The sequence below is a fragment of the Bos indicus x Bos taurus genome, chromosome X, assembly GCF_003369695.1.
Source record: "Bos indicus x Bos taurus breed Angus x Brahman F1 hybrid chromosome X, Bos_hybrid_MaternalHap_v2.0, whole genome shotgun sequence".
NCBI lineage: Eukaryota > Metazoa > Chordata > Mammalia > Artiodactyla > Bovidae > Bos > Bos indicus x Bos taurus.
Window position 1 is genome coordinate 69,690,564 of NC_040105.1, and position 12,193 is coordinate 69,702,756.

General features: G+C 34.1%; 1 protein-coding gene across 8 annotated transcripts in view; it reads right to left on the reverse strand.

Annotated features, from left to right (window-relative positions):
• Positions 1 to 12,193, reverse strand: part of ATRX (ATRX, chromatin remodeler) — a 285,940-nt gene that overhangs the window by 165,772 nt on the left and 107,975 nt on the right. For 6 of the 8 annotated variants that reach the window (XM_027534136.1, XM_027534135.1, XM_027534130.1 and 3 more), the window contains 2 exons: positions 8,910 to 11,968; positions 4,583 to 4,655 (listed from right to left, as the gene is read on the reverse strand). In XM_027534136.1, the coding sequence (XP_027389937.1) occupies positions 4,583 to 4,655; positions 8,910 to 11,968 (3,132 nt within the window). The remainder of the gene's footprint in view (positions 1 to 4,582; positions 4,656 to 8,909; positions 11,969 to 12,193) is intronic. The other 2 variants (XM_027534131.1, XM_027534137.1) reach the window with 1 other exon arrangement.

Sequence of the window (12,193 nt, forward strand, 5' to 3'; positions counted from 1 at the left end):
TTTTTTCCTTTAAAAGCTCAATTTTAAATTTTTTCCACACCCTGTAAAAAATACAAATAAAGAATATTCTGAAAATAATTCTTTTGGAGGTGGATGGATTCTTCGGTGATAGTTTAACATGCAACCTCTAAAGAAAAGCCTGATTTAATAATCCTCAACACCATCACTATTGATCTTAAATACACTACTATGTTATGACTGAGGCTAATTCACAGTGCAGGTATGAAAACAAACATTAAATATCCTTTTAATGAAAGAATCAATTTAAACCCATTTGAAAGGCAACATTAACATAATGGCACATTCAAATAAATGACTTTAAAATTACATGTATAATTTAAATAATCTAACAAACTGATATCATTTTCCCTTCCAAAAGTATATAAAGTCTGTTATAAAATCTGAATTAAATTCTGTTATACAAAATTCAAAATATAAAGTTCATCTATTTATATTTTTTCTAAAAAGCTGAAACAAAAATTATAAAAGTTAAACTGTTGCTCAACCTATAACTTTTATCACTGTTTACTAAATGTAATTAAATAGAAATTATTTTACAAGTTAGACCACTCTATCTCACAATAGCATACATTTACTTTTGAATACGAATGATACTATATAATAGCATGCTAAAATAACAAACTTATTTATTCACACCTACTAAAATATTCAGGACATGATTAAGTTCTTTAAATTACCTCAAAACCTACTATAACTTTAAAATGAAAAAGATAAATTATAATGAAATCTGTCATAAAACTTTGACACACATAGGTAAGTATATATGCTATATATGAGAACATATGTTTTAAGAATTATAAAGTATTCACTTCCTCAATTTCAAAAATACCAAAACATTGTTAACTATAAACTAGCTTGCATATCTTGGCTCTAACAAATTGTTTCAACTCTCATGAAAAGAGCGATTATAATAAAAATTAAATGCTTGAACAAGAAAAAAGTTTTATAGACATTTATTGCATCCAAATAATTAACCATTTGCATTAATACACTATTTACTTGTCCATAAATATCAACAGTGAAAATGTGTTACAATACTGCTAAAAAGGCAAAGCATATGAAATTTATACACAATTGTGTACAAATTTATACATCATTACAATATGCTGTCTACTAAAATATATCCTACTCAAAAATGTAAAAGGTAAAAAATAACTGAGACTTTATCATGATCTGAAAACAAAGTTTTAAAACTTTCTTAGTGCATATTCAAATATGCTCAAGTACATTGTCTATACTAAAATAATTCAAAAAGGTATTATATCCCAATTATTAGATAATACATGGGTATTAGATACCTCTTTGGTATACTGGATATGAAACAAGTTATTAATGGTATATTTTATAAAAGCACATTAAACTGGATATAAAGAAAAACATGCTCAAAGGAAAATTCTTCTCAAAAGTACTCAACATGGTTGTACTTTTTTAATCACAAATAAAAGATGGAATTAAAGATGCCTTTCAATAAAATACCTGCCAGTTACAGAGAGATATGATCAAGTAACTTAAAAGAAAAATTATATTTTGACAAGCTCTAACACAAAAATTATTGTACCCTAATGACATTTATTTGGTGGTTAAATATGAAATTAAGGTTCATAACCCATAAGCAAATTAGGATATACCATGTTTTAAACATTAGCCTTTCAATAACATTTGAGGCCATATAATTTACAAGAAAATAATATAAATAAATGAACACGAATTAAAGCATGCTAAAAGGATAAAATTTAAATGCCTGTAACATAAAATTTAATGAAATTTGAAAAAAACTGGATATATATGTTTAATCAAAAAATAAGTAGACAACAGCACCTGAGTTTATCCGTGACTAAGCTCCACTAGAACAAAGCTAGTGGAGGTGATGGAATTCCAGTTGAGCTATTTCAAATCCTGAAAGATGATGCTGTGAAAGTGCTGCACTCAATATGCCAGCAAATTTGGAAAACTCAGCAGTGGCCACAGGACTGGAAAAGGTCCGTTTTCATTCCAATCCCAAAGAAAGGCAATGCCAAAGAATGCTCAAACTACCGCACAATTGCACTCATCTCACACGCTAGTAAAGTAATGCTCAAAATTCTCCAAGTCAGGCTTCAGCAATATGTGAACTGTGAACTTCCTGATGTTCATGCTGGTTTTAGAAAAGGTAAAGGAACAAGAGATCAAATTGCCAACATCTGCTGGATCAACAAAAAAGTAAGAGAGTTCCAGAAAAACATCTATTTCTGCTTTATTGACTATGCCAAAGCCTTTGACTGTGTGGATTACAATAAACTGTAGAAAATTCTGAAAGAAATGGGAATACCAGACCACTTGACCTGCCTCTTGAGAAACCTGTATGCAGGTCAGGAAGCAACATTTAGAACTGGACATGGAACAACAGACTGGTTCCAAATAGGAAAAGGCTATATATTGTTACCCTGCTTATTTAACTTCTATGCAGAGTACATCATGAGAAACGCTGAGCTGGAAGAAGCACAAGCTAGAATCAAGATTGCCCGGAGAAATACCAATAACCTCAGATATGCCGATGACACCACCCTTATGGCGGAAAGTGGAGAAGAACTGAAGAGCCTCTTGATGAAAGTGAAAGAGGAGAGTGAAAAAGTTGGCTTAAAGCTCAACATTCAGAAAACTAAGATCATGGCATCCGGTCCCATCACTTCATGGGAAATAGATGGGGAAACAGTGGAAACAGTGGCTGACTTCATTTTTCTGGGCTCCAAAATCACTGCAGATGGTGATTGCAGCCATGAAATTAAAAGATGCTTACTCCTTGGAAGGAAAGTTATGACCAACCTAGACAGCATGTTAAAAAGCAGAGACATTACTTTGTCAACAAAGGGCCGTCTAGTCAAGGATATGGTTTTTCCAGTAGTCATGTATGGATGTGAAAGTTGGACTGTGAAGAAAGCTAAGCACAGAAGAATTGATGCTTTTGAACTGTGGTGTTGGAGAAGACTCTTGAGAGTCCCTTGGACTGCAAGGAGATCCAACCAGTCCATCCTAAAGGAGATCAGTCCTGGGTGTTCATTGGAGGGACAGATGCTGAAGCTGAAACTCCAATACTTTTGGCCACCTGATACGGAGAGCTGACTCATTTGAAAAGACCCTGATGCTGGGAAAGATTGAGGGCAGGAGGAGAAGGGGACGACAGAGGATAAGATGGTTAGATGGCATCAATGACTCAATGGACATGGGTTTGGGTGGACTCCAGGAGTTGGTGATGGACAGGGAGGCCTGGTGTGCTGCAGTTCATGGGGTCGCAAAGAGTCAGACACGACTGAGCAACTGAGCTGAAGCTCTAATCAAAACTACAGAATAAAAATTATTGTTCATTCACCTTAATAAAAATGCTATCCTATTAATTAGGAGAATGTTGATCTTTGAAACAGAAAAACCTGTCAGCATCAGCAAGACATAACAAAACTATAGTGACAGCTGGCCCCATAGCATTTAATAACTCAGTTAATTCCTTACAAAATTATGACACAAAAATTAATGTTTATCTTCATGTTTTCTTAGTTATTAGAGCTTACTATTAGGAATAAATGGATGATTAATATAGTACTCTGTAGTAAAATCTCAAGTCTATCATAGATTTTTGGTGCCAGAATTAATCAGAGAACATTTCATCCAATCTTTTCATTTTAGAGAACAGAAAATTGTGGCAAAAATCACTTTTCCAAGATCACACAGAAAAGTTAGAACTAGAAGTCAGATATTCTTATGCCCATTATCCCCAAATTCCATCCATTACACCACATTGTCTCCATGAAGATTATGAGTGTTGGGGGATCTTCTAGTTCAGGAAGGGTTTAAAAGATACGTAAAAAACATAAATTTTTTAATATCTTCACTTTCTTTATTCCTCATTGCTAAGACATGGGTGTATCTTTTTTTTCTTCTCCCAGCTATCCCTTAGTTAAGTCAATCTGTACAGACTACAATGTTCACATTTAAACCTATTATTTAAGTATTATTAATGTTAACACTATCAAACTGTCTACTTCTATTTTATTTGAAAAACTGTTAAAATCTAAATCAGTCTAGACACTGTGCAAATAGATACTTCTATTTTTAAAGCAATTTCTTAATCATCTGAGCAGTCCCCTTTTTTCCACTTTGAATAGGTTTTAATGAATAGGACCACTACATTGGATGGCAATTTAAAACAATAATCAAATATTGAGGATAGAGATTTCTGTTGTCACCAATTTTTGAGACATGATTCACTTTGACTAATAAATAATTGGTCAAAATTAAAATATTCTCAAAAACTTATCACAGTTTACATGAAACATAACAATTGACAGTGCTGTATTTATAACACACCCTATGCTGGGTGTGTTGATATTTATATTTATTTTCTCTTAAGGTTTCAGAGTTAGCCCATTTTTTGGCCTTTCTTTGAAACTTGGAGGAAGACTGTGAGTCTGTCTTTCTAAAGCTGGCACTCCTGGTTTCTACAACCTGCTTGCGATTCCGATGCTGCTCTTTGTGCCCATGCCTAGGGTGTGTTATAATCTTTTTGAAGTCCTTACAGATGGAATCATACCTATTTTCAGGATCATTGTCATCGTCGTCATCATCCACTGTGACAGGCACTGATTTAGATAAGGCTTCATCTCCTTGAGGGAACAAAAGTGTACTTAAAATTATCTACATAAGTAAAACCATGTAAAATAAAACTGAAAGCCAAAAACTTTAAAAGAACTAGTGAGTCCTAAACTACACTCTGGGATCCAAAACATGAATAAAAAGAATTTATAAGGAAAATACAATGTGGAATTTAAGAAGTGTCAGCAGCAAAATAATAAATAGTTGGATCTTATATATTTCAAAGTTTCTTCCCACAGCACAAGAATTTTAAAGCTCATCCTTCCTAGTAACAAATATTTTATCATTCACCATCATATTAGCGTAAGTTTCTCACTGAAGTAGGCTTTCTACTGACCCGTTTAAAGTTAGCAGATGTCTAACTTTTTCTGTATCACTGAAGAATTTTTTTTTTAAATGCTACCAATACTTGGTGATACCAAGTAACTGTAAAATATACTTGAATTTGTATGGTGTTCATAAGTAGAATCACCCAGAGAAAGTACAGTAAAACTTATTTCCTTACAAAAAGTAACATTTCTATCTTTTGATTAAAATTATAAAGTGATTAGGAGAAGGAAATGGCAACCCACTCCAGTATTCTTGCCTGAAGAATCTCATGGACAGAGGAGCCTGGTGGGCTGCTGTCCATGGGGTCGCACAGAGTCAGATACGACTGAAGCGACTTAGCATGCATGCATGCATTGGAGAACAAAATGGCAACCCACTCCAGTATTCTTGCCTGGAGAATCCCAGGGACAGAGGAGCCTGGTGGGCTGCCGTCTATGGGGTCGCACAGAGTTGGACATAACTGAAGCAACTTAGCGGCAGCAGCAGCAGCATAAAGAGATTAAGAAAATTTGTACATTTCATTGTATGTAAATTTTGCCTCAAAAACAAACATTGTACCCTAGTTAACACTATATATGCTGAAGTAATCAGGGAGAATTATTCAAATGCATCAAAGATTTCAAGGGCATTAATTACACTGAGTGAAGAAAGACAATTTCAAAAGATTATACACTTCATGATTCCATCTCAAAATAACAGAATTACATAGATGGAAATCAGATTAACAGTTGCCACAGGTTAAGAATAGCGATATGAAAGGAAGTGTGCATACAGGTAGCACAAGGGAACCTTGTGGTAATGAAACAGTTCAATATATTGGTTGTTGTGGTAGCTATACAAAGCTACCCATGATACAAATTTTGCACAGAACTATACTTACACACACACAACCACACATACACACAAATGAAGGAGTGCATGTAAAACTGATGAAATCTGAATAAATCATCAGTTTCCTGGTTATGACACTGTACTATAATTATGAAAGATTGATACCATTGGAGGGAAATTAATGAAAGACATCCAAGACCTCCTGTATATTTTCTTTCAACTTCCTGTGAATTTATAATTATTTCAAAATAAACAAAAGAGGGGGCAAAAGTTAGGTTCATTGATGGATAGATAGATAGGATATATAAAGTAAAGTATGCAATAAAGCAAATATAGTACAATGTTAACAGCAGAAATTCCTCGGTATATTTAACATTTTTTCATAAAAAAATACTGGGAGAAAATGTTGAAGAAAAAAATTCACAGACACCTACAGGTTCAGGATAGAAATATGCTAACTGTAGAAAGACAAAAGTAAATGTCCCAATTAACCTTAGCAAACTCACAATAAATACTTCATTCGAACAGATCGATCCTCAAATTAAATATTATTAGTGATATTACTCGGAGAAGGCAATGGCACCCCACTCCAATACTCTTGCCTGGAAAATCCCATGGACGGAGGAGCCTGGAAGGCTGCAGTCCATGTGGTTGCTGAGAGTCAGACACAACTGAGCGACTTCCCTTTCACTTTTCACTTTCATGCATTGGAGAAGGAAACAGCAACCCACTCCAGTATTCTTGCCTGGAGAATCCCAAGGACGGGGGAGCCTGGTGGGCTGCCATCTATGCGGTCGCATAGAGTCGGACACGACTGAAGCGACTGAGCAGCAGCAGCAGTGATATTAGTGCTGTTCCTCCTTACCACATCTTTGAAAATTTGACCCATTCTTCAAATCTGAGTTCAAATACTACCTGTTCTTTTAAGTCTTCCTCCAATATTTGGATAACTGGCTCACCTACTATTTATTACACAGACTCGTTTTAGTTTTACATCTTTCTCCTGGTATTCTTTTTTTTAAAAAAATGATGACTTATCTATGTCTATCTTGCTCATTGGACTGCAATCTCCTAGGACGATGTTCCTTATCATGGTTAGTCATGCCATTCCTGAGACCAACTAGAAAATGTTGTACACTGTAATAGATTCCCAACTATTGCTGAATAAATTGGAATCCTCTAAATTCATGGGAGCAGGGTAGGCTTTTTAAGAGCTCATAAAAATTGTCACCTGAATTAAATTGGATGTATTAGGAGAATAGATAAATTTAGCATGCTTTGTATACAGGCAAGCAAATTCTTAAGGAATGCCACTTATCATTGACTCACACCCAAACTTATCCTGGAAATCAGTGCTTTTAACATAGTGCTTATTTGCAATTCCCTGAATATTTTTTTCTGACTAAGTATTTTTACCAACAAAGTCCAATTTTTATTTATTTTTTTATTTAAGTATAGTTGACAATGTCCAATTGTTAGATGAGTTCATTCCCTAACAAATTTATCCTTTTTTACATCTAAAAGTATAATCAGTCCAAGAAATACCCTGAGTGAAGAAAATATGAACAACAAATTTTATTCCTCCCAACAGTTGAGAGACTGGCATCTTGCCTGAAGTGCAGAATTCTCAAGGCTTTTCTGGATATAAACATGAGAAAAGGAACATGAACCCTCTTGAGTATTAGCCATATGTTGCCATCTCTAATTAAGAGCTAATCAATACATATTACTTATTAAAATAGTTATTAACAGTTCTAAGCATGAGAATTATAATTCTCATAGAAACCCTCATATGTGTCAAGTGAGATTTGGGGAGATGAAAATGAGTATCTGAAATCAAACATGCAGATTTCACTAGGGAAGCTGTTTTGTCATGGAAATCAGTTTTACAAAGTTTGATTATTCCAACAGTCTAGAATTTGCAAATGAGAATACTCCATGTAACTAATCACAATTTATTATTCTCACACTCTAATCCTAATGAGAGTTTTTTCGACTAACCTGATAACCAAAACATTGAATTGATATCAAAGCAACTATTATATTATGTTTTGAATACAAGTTCACGATCTTATACGCAATTCAAAAATCTAAGTTCTCAAAATTTAAAATTTTGTAAGGTGGTACCAAAGTTTACTTGGCAGCAATATCTAACCTGAACTGCTTATTCCTCTTACATGTAAATGTTCGTATGTTCTGCTGGGAACACAATAGTAACTGCAATCTCCTTTACAAAAATTTTAAAATAAATTTTAAGTGTCCTTGGTTAACTGACAGGTTTTATTGACTTAAAAAATACAATATGAGCAACAAGTGTACATTTATTACACAACTATTTTTTAAAGAACTGCCATAATGATAAATATTTTTAATTTTTTGAGGGGGTATCATTGACCCACACCCTTATTGTCCTAGTGCTCTATCTCATCAGGGTAGAGTAATCCATGTACTTTCTGGATTTTTTTCTTTTTTTCTTTTGTTAATGTTAAAAATGGAAACATCTGTTCATGTTATTAGAAAAAAAAATGATGAGCATCAGCAATAGGTTTCAATAAAGTAAATTTAAATTTTTCAGAGGATTTCATAGACACAAAGTTAATGTGCCCAATTTAAAAATCAGGGCTGATTCATGTGAATGTATGGCAAAAACCACCACAATATTGTAAAGTAATTAGCCTCCAATTAAATAAAAAAATAAAAGTCAGATGCATGGCAAAGCAGTTAAAACTTTCACATAACATGTCATACTCATAACAAGCACTCATCTCCATTACATGAGTAAATATCCACTGAACTACTATCAACAGTCTGATTTTCCTTCATAAATTACTTTTCATTACTCCAAAGAAAAGCATTAAACATTAATAAAGAAATTTACCCAACAAATTTGGTATACATGATACAGAACACTAATAATGTTTCAAATACCTCCCAATGGTGACAAAAAAAATTGGAGAAAGAGGTTCTAGAAAATCTCTAAAGAATTTTTAAATGGTGTTTTCCTACACAATAAGTAGCCTTGCATTTGACTGACTACAGAGAAAATAAACAATGTAGTTATTCAAGAGGGGAAAAGTATAAATATTCTATTTGTTTTCCCATACCTGAAGATTGACAAAATCCAGTATGTGACGACAGCACTAAATTTTCAGTCACAGGCTTAATTTTCTGCTCATCACTGCTCCCCTCACCTACAGATTTCTGATCATCATCTCCTATATCAGAAGATGAGGAAGTAATGTCAGCCTGCTTCCTTTTAGTGCTTGTTCTCAAGGAGTTTCTCATTTTCTCCTTTATACTGCCTGCCTTCTTTTTAGCTAAAGCTCTTTGTTTCTTCAGGTTTTTATTATCTTCAGAACTTTCCTCAACATCAGAAGATGAGCCACTTTGTACTTCCTTGCTATTTCTATTTGAATTTAAATTCCTTCTTTCCCGTAATTCTATTCCTTTTGGTCTCTTATCAGAAAAATCACAATCATCTTCTTTCATGGAATATTTTTCTGTATCAGATGATGAACAATCCTGTCTCTTCCTTGAACTCTTTTCAGGCAAGTTGAACCTTTTCTTCTCTCTACTGGATGTTCCATTCTTACTCCTCTTATCTTCTGAAGAGTCACAACTTTCTCTTTTCCCTGGTAACTTCTCAGAATTATCAGATAATTCACCCTTCTTTTTAGAAGCTTTATCTTTAATTTTTTTGCATTTCTTTTCCCCATCAGCTGAGCTCTTATTTTGTTTTATGCTTTTAGGAAAGTCACAAATTTCTTCTCCCTCAGGTAATTTCTCAGTAGTATCAGATGATGATTCATACTCTTGTTCCATCACTTTTTTATTCAAGTCTGCAGTTTTCTTTTCTTTTTCTTCAATTTCCTTTTTGCTCTGCTCGTTATCATCTTCAGAGGATTCATCACTCTGTTCTTTCTCTGAGAACTTCTCAGCAACATCACATAAGCCACCCAGTATTTTCTGACACATTCTGGTTCGCTGGTGCTTACTCTTTCCTTTAGATTCAGCAACCTTTTTATCTTCTGGAGAATTAAAACTCTCCTCTTTCCCAGAACAAAGCTTATCAGCACTCTCTGAGGAAACATTGGGCTGCTGCTTCTTAGAGAGGCGATCTCTCAATTCCATGATGGTCTTGTCTTTATCAACTGTGCCTTCTGCTGAAGAGAAATTCTCTCTCTCTTGTTTCCTTTCAACATCATCAGATGATCCTTCCTGTGCAGTCCTCAAACTTTTATGACCTTGATTATCCATTCCTTGTTTGCTGTGTTTTTCATCTTCAGAAGAATCATAATATTCTTTATTTGGAACTCTTTTTTTGGTTGTTCTGGCAGTCCCAATTTTACTCATTCTCTTTATCTCTTTTTCTAATTCTGAGTCATAATTAGAAGATTCAGACTGGTTTTGTCGTTTCTTTTTAGAAATTATAGCCTTTTTAACTGATTTACCTTTCTTAATATCAAAATCTGAGCCAGAAGTAGAACTTTTTCGTTTCCTTTTTCTTTTATCATCTTTCCCTCTTTGAATCTCTGAATAAAAAGTCTTCTTGTTATTTGTATGAGGTTCATTAATATCAGTATCTGAAGAACTGTGACTCATACTGGGCATGTCTTTGAGGATTGTCAGCATTTCGTCAGAATCTGAAATGTGATCCACAATCTCTGACTGCTTAGATTTAGGCAATTTATTAGGTTTAGGATTATCTATAGCACTGTCAGAAGAATTCCGCTTATCCTTTTTTCTCATTGGAACCGAAAGTTTTTGTTGCTCCTTAACTGTTTCATTATTTTCTTCATCTGAATTAGATGTTGTACGGTTGGTTTCTGTCTGTCGCCTCAAAGGTGTAGTCTTTACACGCGGGGATCTTCGAAGATCAGATTCTTCTGAAAGTAACGGAACTTCACTTTTAGCCAAATGCTCATTATCATTCTTTTCCTGTCCAAGTTCACAGTTCTCTGGCTTAGGGTTCAGACAAGAACTTTTATAGCTATCTTTATCTTGTGGAACTTCCTGACAATCAGCACCTTTAATTGGGGAAATAGAAAGGGAAACAGGGGTGAGTTTAACATATAATTCTTTTGTTACTTTAGCTGTTGTTTTTGATTTAATACCTCCTCTGTTGTCTTTTGAAGTAATATTTAATTTTACAGAAGTCTCCAGTTCTTGTTCAGTTCCACTGTTGCCATCTCCCTGATACTCTGCTGAACTCTGAACTTCCATAGCAGTCTCAAGATTTTCAAAAATGTCTTCTGGAACTGAGGAAGGAACAGACACAATATCCATGTCTAAGTCTTCGGCAGTGTTACTAGGTTCATACTGAGGTTCTTTTTTATCAGATTTCTTATGTTCAGTACTGTCATTTTTATGTGCTCTTTGTTCCTCTACTGCAACACTCTGACCTATATGCTCACTATCCACCTGCTTTCTTGACAGTTTACCTTCTGATTTTGAAATATCCTTCCTTTCCAAAACACAAGGTTTTTCTCCTTTTCTTACTTTTGTTTCAGACTTAGCATCTATGACTTTATGCTCTTTGGTATTTTTCTCTTTGTTTACAGCATCCAAAGCTTGAATCTCTGAATTCAAATCTTCTTCTAATGCAAGATGAGCTTTCTTGATATCAGCCAACACAGACTTAAAAGCCTTAAGCTGACGTAACTTTGTAGCAGAATTGATTTCTGAATTATCTGTTGCCTGCTTCAAAAATTTAACGTAACTGGAATTCATGTTGGCAGTAGTCTCAATCAGTTTTTTTGCCTTCTTAATCATGTCCTTGGGCACAATTAGTGCTGAATAAGAGTAGGTTACAGAACCAGAATATGAATCATCTAACTTCTTTTCTTCTCCATTACAATTTGAACTGTTTTTCTTTGGAGAAAATCTGGGTGCATGCTCATATACTTTACTAGTCTTTTCATTGTCAACTTTTATCTTCTTCTTATTTTGTTGCAACAACTGTTCTAAGTTTTCAAATACGCTGTTACACGCCGTGACCAAGTCCAACAAAGGCTCTGGGTGACAAATGTAGCAATACCATTGGTTGTTTTCATCCATTATTGTAGACAGCTCCTTTCGACCAAGGTTGCGAAGAATGCACTTCTTACAGAAGGCATTATGGCAAAAGTCACAACAAATTAAGTTTCCACCTTCTGCACACCATCTGCAATTATTTAAAGATTAAAATATTATTCAAAAATGAAACTCATTTTAAATCTTTATAGTACTAAACCAATTAAAATTTCTTGCCAACAATTTAATAGCAAAGTAATTTAGGTCATTTACTTATTCTTTGTTAGAGAATTAAGATATAAATCAAGGGCTATGTGGAAAAGAAAACCTTCCATTAAATATATCAATGATGATACCACAAAAAAAAAAAAAAAAG